The 24,361-nt window shown below is 44.1% G+C and overlaps 1 protein-coding gene across 2 annotated transcripts in view; it reads right to left on the bottom strand.

Annotated features, from left to right (window-relative positions):
* Positions 1-1,010: 1,010 nt before the first annotated feature.
* MAMDC4 (MAM domain containing 4) overlaps positions 1,011-24,361 on the bottom strand; it is a 104,171-nt gene continuing 80,820 nt past the window's right edge. Inside the window, exons 26-29 of one of the 2 annotated variants that reach the window (XM_073599952.1) lie at positions 21,356-21,483; positions 16,375-16,483; positions 11,379-11,554; positions 1,011-1,259 (exon numbers count right to left, since the gene is read on the bottom strand). In XM_073599952.1, coding sequence (XP_073456053.1) covers positions 1,218-1,259; positions 11,379-11,554; positions 16,375-16,483; positions 21,356-21,483 — 455 coding nt within the window. In that variant the 3' untranslated portion in view covers positions 1,011-1,217. Of the gene's footprint in view, positions 1,260-11,378; positions 11,558-16,374; positions 16,484-21,355; positions 21,484-24,361 lie in introns of both variants that reach the window. The other variant, XM_073599950.1, reaches the window with a different exon arrangement.

Consider the following 24,361-nt stretch of genomic DNA (forward strand, 5'->3'; position numbering starts at 1 on the left):
ACTACACAGGTGGACTCTAGTTACTAATTAGGTGACCTTTTGAGGGCAAAAGATTTTAGTTAGGGGTATCAGAGTAAAGGGGTCTGAATACAAATGCACTCCACGCTTTTCACATATTTATTTGTAAAAAAAAAATGAAAACCATTTATCATTTTCCTTCCACTTCACAATTATGTACCACTTTGTGTTGGTCTATCGCATAAAATTTACATTTTTGGCTGTAACATGACAAAATGTGGGAAATTTCAAGGGGTATGAATAAGTTTTCAAGGCTGTGTGTGTGTGTGTATAATATAAATATATATCTATATAATATGTTTCTCCCCTGAAACTCCTTCCATGGCCTCTGTCAGATCATCAGGACCTTCTGCCCCAAGAAGGACCCTTTTGCCATCCTACTTCAGTCCCTGGTATTAACATGCCCGATGCTAAGGTTTATTATTGGCTATGGAAGGCATACTTCCCTTGGTATGAGGCTTGGAGAAGCCCAGGAGTTTCTCTGTAGGGCAGAGCCTCCTTCCTACAACTAAGTCTAGACCAGCATTTTGGCTCTCTGCACTTTCAAGGCCAGGTTTCTGCCCAGCCTATCTTGTTTAAGGGACTATTGGTTTAGATTGATTTCAACTGTTTGATTTAGACCTTTGTACAGGGAGTTTCCCTTGTAACTTCCACTTGTGACCCCATAGGTTCTGCATAAGGACTAAATGGAATTGTGGCCCAGAACAACTTCTTTCCATATGTGTTTTTTGGGTTTTTGTTTTTTTTGGCCTTTTATTTCAAGCAGAAGGTAGTTGTCCTGTTCATCTGTCTGCCTCCAGTTTATCCAAAGGAAACTTATGAACCACGTGTGCCTTCCAGGTGGGTAAACACTGCCCTCTGTGTATACATGTACCGATTGATGCACCCGTGTGAACAAGGCCTAAATATAATGAAGTGAAAATGACTGACTAAACAGCAAAAGATGAATAAAATTTATATCATGATAGCTGATATTAAAGAAAACACACAAAAAAAATTAGAACTTTTATTTGTGTTCACTATTTAATATAGCCATGTGAAAGTTAAACATGTAGTTAATGATGTAAGGACTTTCTCTCCATTCAACACTGTCCAGTAGTTTAACTGGGACAAACTTGATATCCATGCTGAGGCCTTGTTGGAGTGGTGGCTCTGCAGAGGTCCAGCATTACTCTCCTGTGTCTGGATGGCTCTGTAACTCATCTGCCTGAGATGGTGGAAGCTGCGTCTTCATTCTGAAACTAAATATATCCAGGTATTTATGTAAAAGCTGTAAACATACTGTACAAAATTAAAGACCCCATGTCACTTTACCCTTTTCGGCATTAAAGGCATTTAGTTCACTTTTTCAGAAAAAAAGAAATGGTTAACTACTAACACCCAACAACTTCCTTCCCACACCTGGAATCCAATTGAATCAGGCTGAGCAATGCTCAGCCATTCTCATGGAGCTTTGCATTTTCTGAATTAATACAACGCTTCCTCTGACTGGCAGAGGCGGGTGGATGACGTCACATTCTCTGACTCATTCATAAAATACAAAGCACCCTCTGACCAGAGCCCACCCTGACCAGAGCCCATCCCACTGCCAAACACAGCGCTGTATACTGTATCTAGCTGAGATTACATAGAGTCCATAGAGCGCTGAGGGATGCTGCATGTCTTTAGTGAAGTAAATGGCTTGGTTGGGCTAACTTAGTGCAAACAAACAATTTAAACGTCACTAAAAGCTGGAGATTAACTTTAAGGCCAAGTTCTGGTCAAGATCTGATTGTAGGAGGGCCAGAATGCAAAGTACAGAGTGATCTCTAGGATTGAAGTGCATGTGTTCACACCAGGCAAAAAGACTTTCGGGTGCAATTATATATTCCTGGAAGAGGGCTATCGTGCTTGAGCAAGGTAGAAATTACTGACTCGGAAACCCTTCTATCCTTAAGCCTAGTACACATGGGCCTAATGTCGGGGCGAGATCGGCCGGTTCAAAAAAAAAAATCTCAGAGGAACTTTTCCAGTAGAAACTTTTTGCATGAGATGCATTCCTGGCCAGCCCCAACTACTTCAGGTGAAGGGAAGGCTAGAGAATAGATTTGTTGAAACTAATCACTTAGCCTAAGGCCTAAAGCAGCTGAATGATTTTGTCAACATTTTCTAATAGCTGCAAGGTAAAAGAGTTCTTCATAAGAAGTTATCTACATTATACTGTGCAGGATAAGCAGATGTGCTAAGACTTTTGTGAACATTCTGTTGCACTGCCCTTTGGCTTATCTTCTGCTCCCAAACTGGAAGTGGTTGTCTGCCAATGCAAAGCGAAGAAAGTGCTGATAAGGTGCGTAAATGGGAACATGTAGATGGACATCTTTGGATGTCCACAGATGCCATGTATTCCCCTTGTCTCAGAGAGGTAATTACTGACCTTTGCAGATTCCACGTGAAGTTTTGGGATTTTTAAATTCAGAATTGAACAAATACCCCTGCTGGGTTTTGATACCATGAAAAGGTTTGAGTAGAAACCTCATCAACTGGTCTTGCGGTGGTACTGGTACAAAGACTCCCTGGGACAAGTGGTTCAGGGCATTTTTCAAATCTAACTGTTCTTGGGCAGTTGTTTTTTGATTTGAAAGCATAAAGTGGTGCAGGGGTAGTTTTGTTGCCCCCTTTTTTTGTATGCCTTTGAAGCACATTAAACCCATAGGTCTAGGATGTCTGTGACCCAAAGAGAGGCAAACTGTAACAGCTTCCCCCCACTCTTCACAAAGAAGGGGCACCCTCACTGCTAAGAGGACATCAGGAAAGACTTAGTAGCCCTGGTGGGCCAAGTCTTTCATCAAACTAAATTGCACTTTTCTGGTGATATGGCTTTTTAAAAAGGTCCTGTGCCATATCCAAAAAAAGCTCTGCGGGGGGCGTGGCTTGATGGTGGAGCGAGCGGCCGCATAGTTACACTGCTCCGGCTTTAAACTACCATCCTTCAGGCATCCTGTGCCCTATCTCCTCACCGAAGGGCTCTAAACGTTCCCCACAGCGGTGGGCACTCAGCAGGCTGGCTGATATGGTGAAATATGGGTCAGCTTGGCCCCCATCCATGTCAGACCGGTTGGCGGGGTTCCGGAGGCAAGATGGCGCCGGGACACCTGCTCATCAGGCAGTCACGCTGCAGACATCCTCCTCTGCTGACCGGAGCTCTGCTAGTGGGGTGAGTGCTTCAACTCCTGCTATCTTCCACACACAAACAGACTCCCAGCTATCACAAGAATCCCAGCCATCACAGGACCCCCAGCAACCTGCTGAAAATGACCAGGAGGAGATTTTTCCGCTTAATGAACCTACACTGGCCACCGTTATGCTGGCTATACAAGATTGCAAGGCCTCACTCACTAATCAAATAGCCTTTATACGGATGGATTTCTCGCTTCTAAAACAGGACATTCAGAACCTCCGTGACAGGGCCGGGGATATGGAGGAACACATTAGTTCCTTAGAGGACACTGTGCACCCCCTCTCTGTTAATATGCGTGATAATACTGGAGAGCTGGTCGCCCTTCGCGCCAAAATTGATGATTTGGAGAATCGTTCATGAAGGAACAATCTCTACTTTGTTGGGTTACCTGAACGTGCAGAAGGCTCACACCCTGAAAAATTTCCTACTCCTGGTTGAGGGACATTTTTGGCACAGATGCACCCTCATTCTCTTATGTGATTGAAAGGGCACACCGCACCCCTCCGCATCCTCCCCCAGAGGGAGCACCTCCACGCTCTATTATAGCACGTATTCTCAATTTTCAGGATAAGGTAGCCATCCTACGCATAGCAAGAGAGAAAGGTCCGCTTAAGTATAATGGCAATAATATATCAATCTATCCTGATTTCTCAGCTGAAATTCAGCGCCAGCGTATCTCCTTCTCAGCAGTGAAGAACCACTTACGTGAAGAGGGACTGAAATACGCCATGCTCTTTCCAGCCGAACTTCGCATCATATACGATGGTAAAGCTCACTTTTACACCAGTCCCAAGGAAGCCATGGCGTGGCTGAATGATCGTTATGGACCTGCATCCAGATGCAGAGGTAACTGATAGCAACACCTGTTCATTAAACTCCTTTGCTGGCTGCTTTCCTGCCACAGTTCTGACGTCTCCTATCTACTCTGTGCTTGTCCCATATTGCTGATGTCAACCACCTTTACTAAGTGAGCCGCAAGACCCATAATAACTCTGACTTTTCTCCTGCTCACTAAGGGGCATAACTTACCTATACACCAGGCCCTTCCCATACACCCGGAATTATTATTATTATTATTATTATTCTTTAACCAGCCTACCATCTCTTTTACTTGCCATAAGGAAGGACTGAACGACTACTGAACTTCTACGCAATTACAGAGGCTAAACGACCTGGATCAGGACATCATTTCATTTTCTTACTTTCAGTTGGGAGCCACACTGGTCTCCACATTACCCCCTCACCGGTTAGTGGCGTGGCCACTGTATAGTTGGACCCTCACTAACATTCCCCTTTTTTTCTTTTTACGGGGTAAGAGAGGCTTTTTCAGATTTAGGGATCCAAGGCTCGCTAAGTTGGGGATGGCCAAGCGGGGTGGGGGATACAGGTTTTTCAAAAATGTTAATTTTTTGCTCCTTTTTTTTTCTTTTTTTCATTTTTTACATTTTCTGAGGTTGCTGCTCAGAGCAATCCATTGGTTTTCTTTGCCTTATCTATTAATAGCACGTACCTATGTAGAAACAGATATCTGAAACGTACTATGAATGTGATTGAATGTGTGCGGACTGGCACTGCCTGTAAGGTATTAGACATGAGTGTATTTACATTTCTATGTGATTATGCTATAAGGTCTACTTTAAGATGACAAAGCCCCTAAAGATAGTGTCTTGGAACACTAGATGTATGAATTGACCCCAGAAGAGGTCCCTAGCTTTTTCAGTCCTTAAAAAATGCTGTCCCCATATTAAATGAAACTCGCCTCACTGATACTAAGGTACGAGCCCTTAAGCGTCCATGGCTGGCTCAGTATTATCATGCCACCCACACAAACTACTCCAGGGTTGTCGCTATTCTACTGGCTAAGTCCCTTCCAGCTGAAACTGTACAAGTAAAGATGGACCCAGATGGAAGATTTGTCGTACTTACCCTACAAATTTCATATGTGACGCTTACTCTTGTAAACATTTACATTCCTCCACCATTTTCGGTGGAAGTGTTGTCCAAATTGTCACTTCAATTGTTGAATAGACCCCCTGGACCTTTACTTTGTGTGGGTGACTTTAATGCCATATTAGATCCTGCTATGGACCACTTGGGGGGTGGGGGTAGATCCTTTCCCTCTTTTCTGGACTGGATGCTGGTTTATAACTTTACCAAGCTATGGTGCTGGAAACACCCGGACGAAAGACAGTTTTCTTGTAACTCGGACTTCTTCCACACCATGTCTCGGATTGATATGGCATTTGCCCCAGCGGACACCCTTCCCATTGTCTCTGCTGTTTCCTACCTGCCTAGAGGTGTCTCAGACCACGCTCCTCTTTCTGTGGACCTCGCCATCCTCCCAGGCTCAGGCCCTACCATTTGGCGTCTAAATTCTTACTGGCTGGAGGACAAGGTGGTACAGGGGACATGCAGGAAAGGTATTACGGAGTACTGGAAAGACAATCTGGGAACAGTGGACCCTTCTATAGAATGGGAAGCCTTTAAAACCACATAGAGGGGCACATTCATGTCCATCACTGGGGTTATAAGAAGAAATAACCAGCAGCTTACCGGAGAACTATAAACAGCCATGGTGCAAGCTGAGTCTGTTTATGCCACTAACCCGGCCCCTGATACGAGAGAAGCATGGCTTCAGAAGCGCAGGGAGTATGAACTCCGTTTACTAGACCTTACACAAAAGCGACTGGTACACGTTGCACAGAAATCATTTGAGCACGGTAACAAAGCTGGACGCCTCTTAGCATACCTGACCAGACCTGACCGTCCCCCTGTATCTATCCCACGTATCCTTACAGTACAAGACCAAATTAGTGATGTTCCTGGGGATATCATGGAAACCTTTTTAAACTTCTATAAAGACCTATACACATCTAGGGCCGACTACACTGAGCCCCAACTAAATGACTACCTTGCTGACATATCTCTCCCCTCCCTTTCGACTGAGAGGAGAGATGAGTTGGAGGCACCCATCTCAATTGAAGAGATTGCAATGGCCATTTCACAAATGCCAGCCCATAAGACTCCTGGTCTGGACGGTTACCCTACCGAATGGTACACACAATTTAGGGATTTTCTATGCCCACTTCTACTACATACATATAACAGGGCTTTAGATACTGGAATCCTCCCCCCCACTATGCGAGAGGGCTTGATCATACTTTTACTGAAACCCCGCAAAGACCCACTTAAATGTGAATCGTACCGCCCTGCAAATCGTTTAAATGCTGTAGTTACAACCTTGGTCAGTAGTGACCAGGGGGGCTTTATACCTGAAAGGTCCACTAGAATGAATTTTCGTAGATTATTTCACAATTTGCAATATCCACATGATTGCCCTCCTGCACGGGCCATTGTATCCCTGGACACTTGTAAAGCATTTGATAGTATGGAGTGGCCATATCTTTTCCGGGTATTGCAGCTGTATGGTTTTGGTCCTCACATGGTGACATGGATAAGGCTCCTCTATGCTTCCCCCCGAGCCTGTGTTCGGGTTAACTCTTCATTCACTGAGTCATTTCTAATTACTAGGGGTACAAGGCAGGGATGCCCGTTGTCCCCACTCCTATTTGCCCTGGCCATGGAGCCATTAGCAGTACGCATTCGCTCCTCCCCATCTATTAAAGGCCTTGCTATTGCTGCCATGGAGGAGCAAATCCCGCTTTATGCAGATGATACCTTGGAGTATCTGGCAGATACCAATGTGTCCCTCGGGTCACTGTTGGCTGAGATCAATATGTTCGGAGATTTCTCCGGATTCCGGGTGAATTGGGATAAATCTAGTCTTTTTCCCCTGGACTCCGCTGCGATTTCCCAGATCCACTCGGACTCTAAGTTGCAGGTGGTGCCATCTTTTCGATACCTCGGGGTTTTGGTACAGTCGCCTTTATCCACTTATATCAATAATAATTTAGATCCTCTACTAATTCGCTTACAGGAGCAAACTAAACAATGGATGGACCTACCTTTGGATCTTATGGGAAGGGCAAACTTACTCAAAATGGTATATCTACCGAAATTACTATATATTCTGGCCAATTCCCCCTGTAAAATCCCCAAGTCTTTAAACGTATAGATAAGATCTGTACAACGCTCCTGTGGAGTGGTGGATCCCCTAGGGTGGCTCTTGAGATGCTAAGGCTGCCATCACATATGGCAGGCTTGGCGTTTCCAAATTTTTTTCTATATTATTTAGCATCACAGTTGGTACATATTCATGACTGGCTACACCCAGTCTCGGCAAATGCATCTACCACCACTGAAGGAGCCATTGCGGCTTCCATGGAAACCCGCCATATTATTTACAGGGACAAGGTCCCAAATCGACCAGGTACCTCCATGCTGGCTACCTCCCTTTCAATTTTCCGATACATCACTACAAAAATTTCTCGGCATACCTGGTCAGCATCCCCAAATAATCCTCTATGGTTTAACCCCACTCTGCAGGAACTATACTCTTTACCCGACACCAAACACTGGTACTCCAGGGGAGTAAAATATCTATGTCATTTATACAATAAACAAGGCTTCAAATCCTTCTACCAACTGAGACTTGACTTTGACTTACCACGCTCCTACTTGTTCTACTATTATCAGCTTAGACATGCTATCCGAGCTCAATTTGGCTCACTAAATGATCCTACTGACTTACCGCCATTGGAGAAACTGCTGAGACAACCTGATCCCAATAAACTTATTTCTGCCTACTACACTGCCCTAATGACCGATTTTAACCCCAGATTTAGTATAGCACAGGAAAAGTGGGCATCCATGGACATTTCACTTACAGAGGATGACTGGACTGAGTTTAGTGACACATACAAAAACACAGTTATTTCATCTAGGGACCGTGTCATACAGGTTAAGATTTTCCACCAATCCCGGCCGCGGCCAGGCTATACAAAATGGGGTTGAAGCCCACAGCTGGATGCTTCCGTGGCTGTGGCGGAGACGCTGATTTCCTACACTGCTTCTGGACCTGTCCAGTGGTTCAAGACTTTTGGGTGGAGGTGGGTTCTTTCATTTCCTCTGCTCTAGGCATCCCTAACATTATTCATCCTAAGAACGGTCTACTGGGGATCTTTGGTGACTTACAGATACCATTACAGGCTAAGAGACTACTACATATTCTGTATTTTTATGTAAGAAAGGCTATATTGTTATCATGGAAAGGTACACAGACATCTTTGAAATCCCTTTGGCTAAAATTAATTAATGACGTTATATCACTATATAAACTTACCTTTGAAATCAGGAAACGGAAAAAAACGTTCCACAAAATCTGGGACAGATGGCTGGCCAGCCCCCTGACCCTCTCCTCATAATGTATGTATAATATGTGTTATATGCAGGCAGTGCCAGGATACACTCTATACAGATTACTACTGTTGCTATACATGGACAGAATGCTTGTGCTATATATGTACGTATATGATCAGTATGGGACCATTGTTTCACTATTTGGCCTCTATTTATACATGAGCTATGTACTTGACGATATATACCAATGATTAACCGAGTTTTATTTAGTGGTTGTTGTTGTGCTTGTTTTGTACAACTGGTTTGTAAAAAATCAATAAATATATCTTTAACCACTTGCTGCCCACCCACCATCATATGACGGCGGGACGGTGCAGCTGTTATCCTGGGCCACCGTCATATGACGGCGCTGCTTTCCAGGATCCCTAGGGGGCGCCGCGATGTCCGCCGGGCACCCGCGATTGCCCGGTAACTGAGCAGGACCGTGGATCTGTGTGCGTAAACACACAGATCCACGTCCTATCAGATGGGAGGAGACCGATGGTGTGTTCCTTGTACAGAGAAACACCGATCGGTCTCCTCCCCTTGTGAATCCCCTCCCCCCACAGTTAGAATCACTCCTTAGGAACACATTTAACCCTACAGCGCCCCCTCCTGGTTAACCCCTTCATTGCCAATCACATTTATACAGTAATCAATGCATTTTTATAGCACGGATCGCTGTATAAATGTGAATGGTCCCAAAAATGTGTCAAAATTGTCTGATGTGTCCGCCGCAATATCGCAGTCACGATAAAAATCGCAGATCGCCGCCATTACTAGTAATAAAAAAAAAATAACAATAAAAATGCTATAAATCTATCCCCTTATTTTGTAGACGCTATAACTTTTGCGCAAACCGATAAATATACGCTTATTGCGATATTTTTTACCAAAAATATGTAGAAGAATATGTATCGGCCTAAACTGAGGAAAAAATTTGTTTAAAAAAAAAAAAATTGGGATATTTATTATAGCAAAAAGTAAAAAATATTGTGTGTTTTTTCAAACTTGTCACTCTTGTTTTGTTTATAGCGCAAGAAATAAAAACCGCAGGGGTGATCAAATACCACCAAAAGAAAGCTCTATTAGTGGGGAAAAAATGATAAAAATTTCATTTGGGTATAGTGTTGTATGACCGCGCAATTGTTATTCAAAATGTGACAGCGCTGAAAGCTGAAAATTGGCTTGGGCAGGAAGGGGGTGAAAATGCCCTGTATGGAAGTGGTTAAAAAAAAAAAAAAAAAAAAAAAAAAAAAAAAGCTCTGCTGACAGTTTCCACAATGTTCAACAGATTCAGGTAGTTCTTAATAGTGCCACTTTTACAGGGTGGCGTTCTACTGCATCAAATTCAAAAAGACATTTCCAGTTTGTAGATATAGAAACCAAAGGAAATTAGGACCAACTCTAAGTTGGTGTACAGAGACTAGCAAAGTTCCTGTATGCTGTTACACCAACCCCCCCCCCCGGTTGGCTGACAGTGGGTGAAACCGGATGGTGAAGCTGAGAGACTAGTTCAGGCATAGGCGTGCGCAAGGGGTGTGCCAGGTGTGCCTGGGCACACCCTAATCCTGGGGTTGGCAACCTGTCAATGGTGGGCAGGTGACAGGTAAACCACAACTCTTCCTTGCCGACCCTCAGAACCTGGACAGGAGAGGTGGCGTGGGTGGAATGTAGTGGAACTGATCTGTATTTTCCTCCTGCAGCAGCTGAAAGTAGGCTTCTCCTCTCCTTTTTGTCAACATTCAGCTGCCACACAAGGAAAATATAGGGGATTGGTACTAATATATGCCACCCCCGCCACCCCTCATTTCCCTGATCCTCTTCCTTCTGTTGCCCAGGTCTCCCATGTGCTCCCTTGCTCCCCCTTCCTCCCATTGTTTCAGGATGGAGAGCGGGGAAGAGGCAGGTAAATATGTCAAATGCAAATGTGTTGGAGCTTTGAGGTGCACACCCTAATGCAATAGGCTGCGCACACCTATGCCATCAGGTCTGCGCTCTACTTATGATTGACAGCAGGCAGATTCCATAGCCTATAGCAGGCTGTCTATTGGCTATGAAATTCGCCTATGGCCAGCTGTCAATCACAAGGGAAGCAGTTCTGATGGGGCACACGCAGCTACAAAACTCATCTGCTCCTCTGTACAACAACTGTTGGATACAGCTACATGAATTTGGGGTACCATCAGGTACATAGGCAAGCACCAACATTAGTTGTGTGGGGAGGCACAATGGAATTGTAAAGAGTGTCTGAGACACTCTTTTTATGAATTCCCCAGTTTGATTCTTTTGGTAAAAGTAAAATTGCCATTCCATTTTTCTAAATTATGGCCGTACTGCATTACTTCACTTTGCTAAATTTTCTCTCCAGCATGTACTTTTAAAACTTCTACAAAACTTCTACATAGTGTTGGACCCCCACCTGCTCCTACTGGTCCATCACTATGATGGGTAGCCTCATTGGCCAATAGGAATAGGCAGGTGCCAGTAGGGGCAATCGGCCTTTGGCTATATCAGGAAATGCCAAAGCTGTGCCTTTGGGAATGGGCAGTGACCATGACAGAAGCATTTGGGAGGCTGTTGCAGGTATGACAGGCTCTTTAAGGCATGAAACCCTTATAAAACACTTGGTAAATATCTGCAAAAGCTGTCAATCATCTGACAGACTTTTGAATAAAAAACAAACAACTGAACCAACTTTTATGAAGGCTTACTAAAATTATCTCACAGATGTTGGCAATATATGCAGTTCTATCATACCCTCCAACAAACCCATATCTAATATCGGACATCACTGCCTGGTACATCTAGTACAAAAGCCTCTATGCACTTCTAAATTAATTACCTGATCATATGAGATATTATCAAAGCCATCTATTTGGCCCCCTTGTTCTGGCAGTGTTGGGTCATCCCCATGGTTTTTCTTCCATCTTCGGTAAATCAAGAAGACCAGCAGCAAGAACAGGAGGATGATGATCACACTGAGAACTATGGCCAAGATTGTTCCTGAATTGTTTTTTCCTGCTAGAACAAAAGTCCACAGTTTCACAATATAATCAGTTTTTAGTGATAACCTGTTTTGCATAAGATCTGTTCTACAAGATAACAATATGAAAGGTTGTTAAAGATCAGGCTGCAAGTCTTTAATAAGGCGTATATGTGGGTGGAGAAGTGCTGGAATGCAGACACTGCATTCAAGAAGCAAGTGAGCCGTTTCTTTTTTGAGGACATCTTTTTAAACCTACTCTGGGTAAAAAAAAAAATTAAGTCAGCAGCTACAAATACTGCAGCTGCTGACTTTTAATATATAGGCACTTACCTGTCCAGTGATGTTGGTACCCAAAGCCGACCCGTCCCTCGGCTCAGGGTGCAGGCGCTGGCATCCTTACTAAGGGATACCGTAAGTGAAGCCTTATGGCTTCGCAGCCTGTTTCCTACTGCGCACGCGCGAGTGGCTCTGCTCTTTCTGAATGGTCCCTGCTGTCTTCTGGGACCTGTGTGTCTCCCAGAAGGCAGTGGGGGGGGAGGGGCAGGACATTGCGTAGATTGCCGCACAAGATTCCAGCGATCTTTCCCCAGAAGTGGGAGCAGATACCTGGATTTGACAGGTATCCACTCCCCCTCCCCCCTGAAAGGTGCCAAATGTTGCACCGGAGGGGGAATCCGATCCACAGAAGTTCCATTTCTGGGTGAAACTCCGCTTTAACTTTTCTCGAGGATGCTGGCCTGTGTTTTCCCTAATGCTTTCTTATGAAACCCACACTGTGGGACGTTTAGACGACCTCCTTTGGAGCAGTCAGTTGACTTGGGCCTTAGTGAACAGTCTTCCTGATGGTCCAGAAGTCTTCAATATTCACCTGGATCTTGTATCTTTAGAAAGCAAAGCTGAAAGTTTTTAATCACCCACAGGGCAGCTTAAACCAGAATATTTCTGCAGTACAGGAATCTACAGCTTTCTTGCTCTCATGTCCCCTTCCACTGGTTAGAGAATTTCCCGTCTCTCAGCTATCACAAGAGAATTGTGTGTCAAGGGTCATCTTCTCTGAGGCACCCCTTTACTCCATTATCATTGTAATCTGTCTGCCCCTGAGGAACAGGTAGTTCCTGACCTGGTAGGTCTTCTAGGGCTGGTGAAGATATCTCTTCACACTGTCTGGAAGATCCTGTCATTGGACAATCTACAATCTGGAATTCAAGAGCAGGGTGCCCCTCCTACATCGCAGAATCATTCCCTGTACAGTTCGCCTGATACAGAAACTACTGAATAGCAACATGATGCTGATGTGCCTCTACAACTGAGAAGGAACGGAAGGAAGGTCTTTTTGTGGCAAGAAAATACATTTTGATACTGTTTTGGATGCAACCTTGTGTTCTAGTCCTGTCTGCTCTGATCCCTTGAAGTGTGGTCTTTAAGAGGCAATGGTTGCTTCAGGACATAAGGGAGGCATCTAGACATCTAAGTGCATTTCTGGTCCTGTGTAGCAGGTGGAGGATGTCAGAGGTATGCTCCATGATACCCTGAGCTGCCTATAAGCTGAACAAGCCAATATCCAGATGTAGGTATCCTCTGACAGTCACGGGGAATGAGCCAATGACTCTGTGAGATTTGCACACCTGGGTCTAGGTTTTTCCTCGTTTGCTTTGCAGCCTCAAGAGCGGGTCTTTCTGGTGATCCTTCTTGCTCTAGGTTACCCAGGCAGATGTTTTTTACTGTTCTGATAATCTCCTGATTGTTGCTTCACAGCCTCTGATGTATTCTTGGATATAGGGAGTCAGGAACATCTCTAGCCCTGTGACTCTTAAGGCTCCAGAATAGTCAGGATATGTTCTGTTAGGGCTTTGTTGTAAGGGGAGCCTTCTCCTTGCTAATGGGTGTGTGTTGAACTTGGTCCTCAGTTCTATCAGGTTTTCAGTCCTTCATGCTGTCTTAGGGTGAAGAAAGCTATCCTCCATCCCCTGCCTACTCTTGCATGGAAACTTCCCACGTACCTTACCCTGTGTAATTATGCTGACTTTATGGGATCAAATCTTGGTTCTCTAGGTGGGCAGAAGAACCTCCAAGTCATCCTTATGAATCTTCCCTGATAGTTATCATCATGGTGAGCTTATTGTCTGCTGAGAGTAAATCTAGGTATGAACTTCCTTGTTCCTTTGATCCTTATAAGATCTGGTAAGACACTCTACTCCAGTGGTTTCCAACTCCTGTCCTCAGGACCCACCAACAGGCCAGGTTTGCAAGATAAGTGAAATACATCACAGGTGATATCATTTGGTGCTCAGTAATTGCAGTATTCTAGATTGCATCTCCCCAAGGTAATATTTAAAATCTGGCCTGTTATTGGGTCCCCCCGAGGACAGGATTTGAGAACCACTGCTCTACTCTTTGTTGACCATGGTTCAGGTTGTCAGTCTTTTCCATGCAGGGAAATTTTTTTGTTCCACCCTTCTGGCTGGATAAGGTTGGCCATTTTTTTTCATGCTTATGGTATGTGGTTTGGTGTTTTCCCTTCAATGATGAAACGTTTCTCTCTTGGTTTAATTCCAGGTGTAATTCCATTCATTTCTTCTCCTGGTCTGGTGGTTATCTTGTTCCCCTTACTGGGGAAGGGGGTGGGGGGTTCGAGCTTCATCCAGTGCTAGCTTTGGGCATTGAGCCTGTAGGCGGCCCTGGAGCAGGAGGCAGGCCCCAGTTCTTTATGTTAGGCCTGCTAGTAGTTTTTTGCTGTTGCCTGCCTCTTCATTGGACTGCTTTTGGTGTCCCGATGGAGAAGACGTCCTGTGTCCTTAATGGACAAGAGAGGAAATAGTATTTTTGTACTCAGAATAAAATCCTTTCCTTGTAGTTTGAGGGATGCAAGTACCACCCTTCTGTGTTGATCCTATGCTCTTGGTACTGCTTGCTACAAAATTAAGATGTGACAATCAAAGGAGGGGTTATCCTGCAGCTGACCTACATATTTTTATTTAATTTTTTTTTCAATCCCCCTGTAAGCAACAGTTTAATGCAATGGCAAAGACTTCCTTTGTCCCCCAATGGACTCCAAGAAAAGAGTTTTAAGATGAGCACAAAAATACTATTTTTTTCTCTTGCCAGGATGCTTTAACTGACATTTTATGCAGATTAAAAATTATCTCTTTGATCTGTAGATGAATAAAAAAACAAATACATACAAATGTATCTTCTGTCTGAACAGTGATTTTAAACACTAGGAACTTGTTTACACCTACATAGGTGCATCGCTTTTCACAAAGCCATGCAAGCGCAGCTGACAGACATTTAGGAGGCGAATGCGCCACCTCAAAAATGACTGTTTTTTTTTCCGGGTTTTTTTTGTAAACTTAATGGGATTTTTGTATAAGAACATGCTGCAGCTGTGAGCCTAGTGTTTAGTTTATGGATGCTGCATGGCCCCATTCACTTGAATGGGTCTTGATCGATGACACATCATAAAGCAACGCACTGCGGCCATGGCATGTGTGGAACCTTGTCCAGCTGCATTTGCAGCTTAAGGGGTGCTGTAAAAAATGCAGCTCAGTTACCTATTTCTACCGCCCGCTAACCGCAAGTGTAAACTAAGCCTGTGTCAGGAGGTCCAACAGGTGAAAAAGCTGTTTTATTTGCACAGCAACTTATTGCGGGCAGCGAGGCATTAGAACAGGGTAAGCTACACATGCCCAGTGCACTTCGATAGTGTGTAGCACACCCAATGTTCACAAGTGCAACTGTAGCCAGGCTATGAACATTCAATTATTTACATATTCTCATCAAGCAGTAAAAAAAATCCCCTGCTGACCTCTCTAGCTGCAGGCACTGTCTAGCTATTCATCCTCACTTTTCACAGCAGCACTGTTGAAATTCTCCTAGCAATTTAGCCAACCCTGCTTACCCGCAGTAACTCATCAGTTCAGCTCACACTGGTCTCTCTTCCAGCAGTAAATCAGCAGCTCTGCTCTCTCTTCCAGCAGTAAATCAGCAGCTCCGCTCACCACTTTCTGCAACAGATCCAAAGCCTTCTAATCACTAGTGTAAACACAAATCAGAAGCCCCAGAAGGAGGGAACACGGTGATCTCAGCTGGATGGAGGACTTTAGTGCTTCTGCTGTGATCTATGAGGATAAAGTGCTCCGCAGTGTCTGCAGCTACAAAAGTCAGTAGGGGCTAATTTTCTTGTTAATAATATGTAAATACTTGTACTCTTTAAAAGAAAAGTATGTTTTTTTAATTGAATTTTTTATTCATACTTAGGTGGATGCAGCAACGGTTTGATGCTGCATCTGTCCCTTGGCGCCTCTACACTGAGAACCGAGCTATCGAATACTGTCGATCGCTCGGTTCTCACAGCTCCGTGAGCAGAGAGCTGGTGACTGTCAGTCACCAGCCCTCTGGTCTGCTCCCTCCTCGCTCATTAAAGGGCTGTGGAGGGGGCAGGAGCGCCCCGGCTCAGTCTCTCATTGAGGTCCAGGGATCTAGGCGGATCCCGACTCCATGGTCATGATGACAAAGAGCCTGGACCGGCTGAAGTCCGCTCTCTGCTGAAAATGGGTCACAGGAGTGCAAAAGGAATTGCACTTTTGTAAACTATAGGAGAAGTCTAGCCAAACGAGTTTTGGCTGGACTTCTCCTTTTAGGCATACATTCTTATTAGAAAGACCCATCACACTTTGCAAACTAAACATCATAAATATGCTTTGTTATAAATGTTTATTAAAAATATAAATACACCCTAAAGAAATAGATTAAAGCATAACTCCAGCCAAAACTATATATTTGGCTGAAGCAGGGAATGTTTTATTGTCGGTGTCTCTATTTCATGATTTCAAAATATAATATAGGTCAATACCTTTCTGCTTTGGCTCTGTATTACAGAGTAGGTCAGGGGTGTACTTCAGATTGTCCAGTGCCATGATAGCAGCTTGAGAACGAGAACCTTTGGATGCCTCAAATATAATCTGTAAGACAACGAGAATTATGCAAGACTGGGCAAGGTAAAGAGGACCTGTTACTCTCAGCAGCCAGTGAGAGTCCTTGTTTCTTTTTTTCCTTCCAGGATATAGAACATAAGATTAAACCTGATTGGTTGCTGTAGTAGACAGCAGTCCTCCATATTTTCTGGTACAGTTTTTCACAATTACAATCATATGATATAAAGTGTATTTGTGACTGACACAGAATGCAGGCAGTGGTTTTATTGCTGGCATTGTCAACTTTAGACCTAAGAGGTGAAAGCATTGTGCTTGTCTTGCCTGTTACAGCTAATCAAGTTATGGGGGCGGTAGCGGTAAAGCGCTGCTAGTTTTAGCAGCACTTTACCACCGCTAGCGGTGCGCACTTAACCCCCCAAAGGGGTTAAAAAGTGCCGCTGCCGAAGCGCTTTGGCAGCGCTGCCCACTGATTTAAATTTTTAGGAGTGTTTTAGGTGTGGTGTATACACCACTCCTAAACCGCCCCAAAGATGCTGCTTGCAGGACATTTTTTTTTCATGTCCTGCAAGCGCACCGCTCCAGTGTGAAAGCACTCGGGCTTTCACAGTGGAGTGACAGGAGAGGCGCTTTACAGGCGATATTTTTAGAGCTACAATGCCTGTAAAGCGCTTCAGTGTGAAAGTGGCCTTCATGTTCATGTGCTACCTAAAGTGGTTGTATACCCTAATTTGTCATTTTTACCTTCAGATAAACCTATAATAAGGCTTACCTGTAGGTAAAATTAATATCTCCTAAACCTGTACAGTTTAGGAGATATTTCCTTTGCATGCAGCCGCTGACGTCAGCGGCGCATGCGCTCTGAATGCTCAGCTGAAGGTCCAGCAGACGCTGCTGAACCTTGCCGGGAAGAAGACTCATGCGCGAGAGTGACGTCATCTCATCACCAGCCACTCACAGCGCCGGAGCCGCAAACCTGGAAGAAACGCCCAGGGCAAGATGCCTTGCAGGGTTTTTTTTTTTTTTAGATGTGCGGGTATACAACTGCTTTAAAGATTATGTATAAAGATTTGTATGTGTTTTGTTTCTTATCTTTGTTTTCAGACTGCAAGTGGAGCGCTTTGCTTTTTTCACACGTTGCCTTTAACTCTTCTGCAGAAAAAACAGTCTTGCTTACAACACCTTCAGACAGCTTTTTACAATGATTCAATCAGATATAGTCAGGGGAATACAATAAAACAGATAGGACACTTTTCTGGCTATAGTTTCCTTTAGAAGTACCTGTGCTAAATTCAGGCAAGCATTTGTGCCAGTTTCTGTAACCAACACAGCTAATAAATTCAGGTAGTTTTTACTACCACCACTCAGGCTGCATTCACACCTGAGCATTTTCAGCTCGTAAAACGCCCGAAAAACACCCAACAAGCAAAATCTCATTCATTTCAAAGGCACATGTTCACATCTGAGCGTTTTGTCACCTGAAGTAAAACTCCTGAAGCTTAAAAGTACATGGGCTTCTTTTTGGGCAGATTACAGGCGTTTTTCTGCTTTTTTACATGACTTTTTGACCTGTAAAAATACACTGCAAAATTGTGCCAAAAAACGTGCGACTTTCCGCCTGAAACGAAACACTCAGATGTGAATGCAGACTTAAAGAACGTGTCTTTTTGGCAGCAGCAGATTTCTAAAGACTTACAGCCATTTTGGAGATTAAGAGACTGACAGTAATTTGGACCAGCTCTGAGCTAGAGTATGGAGGTACACCAGTACTTAGAGTGGGGCATGTTTGTGCTGGGAAGCTGCAATGTATGTGACACCTTCCTGCCCAGTGCTGTATCCCTGGCCCCATTCTGATACCTTAGCCAAAAGCTCATTGTAAACAAATGGGCCGCAGATAGTGGTGATGTTAATACCCAATTATGCCAATTATGTCAATGCCCATATTTAGGTAATTACTTGTGTAACTGAGCGGTCAGAGCCTGATGAGGGACCGAGAGGCTAGTTTCCCATCAAGTTCATTTAACTTGTGATTGACGGTGCATGACAGCGGATTCAAAGCGTTCTCAATGTTGCAAGGAGCTGCATCCCATTATTTTAGAAACAGTTGTGCCCCATCAGCTTGTGGTTTGCTAAGATTATTCAAATCAGGCACATGGTGGAAACTATTGTCTCAACTAACGAAAGAGGAATGTTTCAGGAAAATGTGGTGGTATTGGACCAATTCTACATTTTCCACCAAATGACATGATGGGTTCTCAAGCGTGACATGACCAGTCAACCTTTGATGGGGCGTTTGGTGGGATGCTTGTCCCTTGTTGCATACACAATAGCTTCCTTTGTTTGTTTGCCCCACTGCCCCCCCCCCCCTTTATTTTTGTAACACCCATTTTTCCATTTTTGATTGGGCACACAGGCCCAACTGTACTGAACTGGGCTGTTTTTTTTTTTTTTTTTTTTTTAAGACACGGCTCACCCAAAGTGGTTGGACATGATTGTGGTTTCCTGTTTGTAAATGCTTAATTTGGGCCTGAGGGCTCCTCTGAATTATCGTGTCTGCTTTACGCTACTGGTTACAACTTGGCAATTTGCAGTTGTCTGTTTCCAAAAGAATATGCTTTCTGTAGACCATGATATGCACCATTCCCTAAGGTCAAAAATGTAAGGTTTGTTTTTACTCTGTATAACATGAAAATGATAAAGAATATTTTTTTTTTTTAAAAGCCGTTACTGGACTGCATAGTGGCTTTGGATCTGCACACGGCTCTGCCCTGTCAATCAACAGTAACTTGGACTTGATGGGGAACTAGTCTCTCATTTCCCCATCGGGCTCCACTGACTCCCTTTACAAAACTCATCAGCAATGTGCCTGTCAGTGTAACAAACACAGTGGCTGGGAAGGGAGCACACTGAGGAAGGAGTATGGACACTTCAACCTCAGTACTGGGAGCCAACAGATTCCTCTACCTCTCTATTACAGGTACATGAATTGGGTGTGAGCACAAACACATTCAGCCAGACAGAATTCTAAAGAGTACCTATAACTCAGCTATGTTTCTTTACCCTTAGTGCTCTTGGAATCTTGGGTGCACCCTATTTTAAATACAAATTTGCTGTGTTATAGGGAACATCTACAAAGATTAAAGCGTATGTTAACCCAAAATAAATAAATGGATCCTACTCCTTTAAAGCATGTTATATAATAGTGCTTGTCCTGTGTCATTTGGACCCCTGTAACACCTATCCTGCCAGTTTCTCCCCTCCCCTCTGTAAACTGGCCACAGTAATCATGGCTACTGAGCCCTGACACCGTGGTCAGTTTGCGTGCCTCAGTCATCCGCAGCCTGCTGTCTCCCCCCTCCCATCCCTGCAATTCGGCTCCTGCCCCCTGCTGCTGCCTTAGTAACACTTCCTACTTTGAATAATTTGATCTGTCTTATAATGATATGCAGTGGCGTATCTAGGGTATGGCAGCCATGGCAAGTGCCATGGGGGGGCGGCAAAAAAGCTGCCCCCGCACAAAAAAAAAGTCCCACCTGTCCTCTCGCGGCCGCCTCCCGCACTAATCTAGTCCCCGGCGCTACGGCCAGCTTGCTGGCGCGCGGCGCCGGCACAGCACTTCAGCTAGCAAGTAGTACTTGAACTGGCTGGCAGTGGGGAGGGAAGGGACAGGTGCCCCAATGACGGCCGATGAGTTGACTGGCCAGACTGCCCAAGTCGTCTACGTAGCCTTAGGATAACTGGCGGAGGCGGAGCCTAATGCTTTGCCTACCCTCCTCTGCGCAGCTGCTTCTTCTTCTCCCCGGAGCGGGGTCTCCCAGGTCTGTGTGACGTGACCGTGACGTGGTTGGTGACAGTGAGGACTCTGGAGGGGAACCTGGAGGCTGGAGAAGAGATGTCACGAGAGAGAAGAGAAAAAATTGGATGACGGGGAACCCCCAGGCAGCAGCAACTGGAAGGATTAGCACTGCAGCCTAGCAGCAGGTACTAGTACAGTACTTAAGTCACCAGTCACCACGATCTTGATCATCATACGCATGGGTACCAGTAAGCAGAAGTGAAGCAAGCAATCAAATATAGTGCTCAAACAATATGGATTAAATAAATACGCTTAGCCATAGATATCATAAATAAAGTGTAATAAAGTGATTTGTGCAAGTAGTACCTGCTGTTGCACAAATCACTTTGTTACACTTTATTTATGATATCTATGGCTAAGCATATTTATTTAATCCATATTGAGCACTATATTTGATTGGCTGCTTGGGCCTGGCACACACACACAATCGCACATGATGATGACTTAAAGTCATCATGTGCGATTGGGCCAAACAGAAAGGGCCGGCGCTACCACTAGGCAAACTACTACATTTTTGGGTGCTGATGTTACTGCATTTATGGGTGCTGGTAAGGCCGCATTTATGGGTGCTGGTGAGGCTGCATTTATGGGTGCTGGTGAGGCTGCATTTATGGGTGCAGATGTTACTACATTTTTGGGTGCTGTTCTAATTTTTATGTAGTGCATCTGTCACACGGAGAGAGGAGAGATGCGACACATCACGTGACCGCTAATCAGCGATCACAGATAAGGTATGTACGGCTTTTTTTTTTAAACAGACACACAGGGGGAAATATTATTATACGGCAGAACAGATTATAGAAAGTACATGATGTGGGTTAACAAACCCTTTAATTTTGCCTAAGCAGTGCCCTGAATGATTTACCTTTTTGTCTGGAATTCTTCCTGAAAAACAGCAGTGAACATCCTGTGCCTAATGCCTCCTAGATGATCTCCCACTGCGGATATAGATATAAACTACTGCTACTACCACTACTACTTCTTAAAACCCATCTTCATGGAGTTTAAAAAACAAAACCTACCCATAAAGACCCTACAGGATTTACCTGGAACTCAACAGTGCTGTTGAGCTGAAACTGTTGCTCCTGCCAGTCAGTGCTGTGGAAGCCACGCAGGACCCACACCGGCTGCAGCCCCTGTGCGCTGGTGATATACAAAACCAGTTCCGCTAGATCTAGAACAGAGAGTGAATTTTTAGTATACTGTGTCCATTCAGAGCTTGTGCTGGGATATATTTACAGTGCCTTGAAAAAGTATTCCCCTTGAAATTTTCCACATTTTGTCATGTTACAACCTAAAACGTAAATGTATTCATCTGTTAAAAAAAAAAAAAAAAGTAAATGTATTTTATTGGGATTTTAATGCGATAGACCAACACATTTTTTTTATTATTCAGACCCCTTTTTCTCTGATACCCCTAACTAAAATCTAGTGGAACCATTGCCTTCAGAAGTCACCTAATGTGTAAATAGGCCAGGGTTAAAACAGGGTTAGGTTATAAAAAGAAAATATCCCAAGCCTCTCATGGAGCACTGTTTAATCCATCATCCGAAAATGGAAAGAGTATGGCACAACTGCAAACCTACCAAGACCTGGCCGTCCACCTAAACTGACAGGCCAGGCAAGGAACGCATTAATCAGAGAAGCAGTCAAGAGGCCCATGGTAACTTTGGAGGAGCTGCAGAGATCCACAGCTCAGGTGGTAGAATCTGTCCACAGGACAACTATTAGTTGTGCACTTCACAAATCTGGCATTTATGGAAGAGTGACAATAAGAACATTGTTGAAAGAAAGCCATAAGAAGTCCTGTTTGCAGTTTGCAAGAAAGCATGTGGGGGACACAGCAAACATGTGAAAGAAGGTGCTCTGATCAGATGAGACCAAAATTGAACTTTTTGGCCTAAAAGAAAAACACCATGTGTGGCGGAAAACGAACACTGCACATCACTCTGAACACACAATCCAAATCATGAAACATGGTGGTGGCAGCATCATGTTGTGGGGATGCTTTACTTTAGTAGGGACAGGGAAGCTGGTCAGAGCTGATGGGAAAATAGATGGAGCCAAATATAGGGCAAACTTAGAAGAAAACCTGTTAGAGTCTGCAAAAGACTTGAGACTGGGGCGGAGGTTCACTTTTCAGCAGAACAACGACCCTAAACATACAGCCAGAGCTACAATGGAATGGTTTACATCAAAGCATATTCATGTGTTAGAATAGCCCAGTCAAAGTCCAGACCTAAATTCAATTGAGAATCTGTGGCAAGACTTGAAAATTTTTGTTCACAGACGCTCTCCATCCAACCAGACAGAGCTTGAGCTATTTTGCAAAGAAGAATGGGCAAAAATTTCACTCTCTAGATGCACAAAGCTGGTAGAGACATACTCAAAAAGACATGCAGCTGTAATTGCAGCAAAGGGTAGTTCTCCAAAGTATTGACTCAGAGGGGCTGAATAAAAATGCACGCCACACTTTACACATTTATTTGTAAACCGTGTTGAAAACCATTTATTACTTTCCTTCCACTTCACAATTATGTGCCACTTTGTGTTGGTCTATCACATAAAATACATTTACTTTTGTTTTTGTTTTTTTGCCCAAAATTTATATCTAGTGTTAAGCACATCCTCTTTTGCTGAAGGGTGTCACCATTATTTCCTATTGAAATTTTACAGCCTCCTACCGACACATCTCTGCATGCTTATTGTGGCACTGAACTCCTCCCAGTTCACTCCTACACCTGCAAGTTGCATACTTCCTAAGTCTCTTCTCAGCTAGAAAAGGAACACCATCTGCATTTTTTTTAAAACTGAGGCTGCTCAGGTAGCGATAATGAAGACAGACTCTCCCGCAGATGGTTTGAGGGAAAACATTACCAGGCAAACATTAGTTCCTGCAGGCCAGCTAACAGCCTTATACCCATATATAGATCTCCTGAAGTGGGTTTGTTTCTTAACAAAATTAGAGCTACACTTCAAGAATTCAGTGGAGGGATTTTTATTCAAACTACAGTAGCTTTCACGCAGGTCCAGGATTTTCTTTCCTCCTGCTCCTTTCCGTCCTGGGAGGCCATCCGAGAGACGGACAAGGCCCCAGCCGGGGAATACTTTCGCTTTCTTCAACTAAAACATTGGATTGTTGCCCTGCGCCGCACGTCCACTTTTTCAGATTTTGTAAGTTTGCCCACTTACAAAGAAATGAAGGGTCTATAATTTTTTATCATAGGTGTATTTTAAATGATAGAGAGAGAATATCAACCAGAAATCCAGAAAAAACACAAACGCTATAAATTAAGTTGCAGTTCAGTGAGTAAAATAAGTATGTGATCCCCAAACAAAACATGACTTAGTACTTGGTGGAGAAACCCTTGTTGGCAAGTACATATGTAAGACGTTTCTTGTAGTTGGTTACCAGGTTTGCACACATCTCAGGAGGGATTTTGGTTAGGGGTGCAACGGATCAAACAAGTCACGGTTCGGATCGTTCCTCAGATCAGGAGTCACGGTTTGGATCAACAAGAAAAAAATCTCCCCCACTTTAATATCTACATCTCCCCCACTGTAATATCCACGTCATCTCCCCCACTGTAATATCCACAATCTCCCCCACTGTAATATCCACAATCTCCCCCACTGTAATAATATCTACAATCTGCCCCACTGTAATAATATTCACAATCTCCCCCACTGTAATAATATATTAGCAGGGTATGGCAGAGTATTGCAGGGTATTGGCAGGGTACTGGCAGAGTATGGCACAGTATTGGCAGGGTATTGCAGAGTATTGGCAGAGTAGTGGCAGAGTAGTGGCAGGGTATGGCAGAGTATTGGCAGGGTATGGGAGGGTATGGCAGGGTATTGGCGGGTATTGCAGAATATTGGCAGGGTATGGCAGGGTATGGCAGAGTATTGGCAGGGTATTGGCAGAGTATTAGCAGCGTATTGGCAGGGTATGGCAGAGTATGGCAGAGTATTGGCAAGGTATGGCAGAGTATTGGCAGGGTATGGCAGAGTATTGACAGAGTATGACAGAGTATTGGCAGGGTATGGCA

Source organism: Aquarana catesbeiana, linkage group LG09, assembly GCF_042186555.1.
Source record: "Aquarana catesbeiana isolate 2022-GZ linkage group LG09, ASM4218655v1, whole genome shotgun sequence".
NCBI classification, from domain to species: Eukaryota; Metazoa; Chordata; class Amphibia; order Anura; family Ranidae; genus Aquarana; species Aquarana catesbeiana.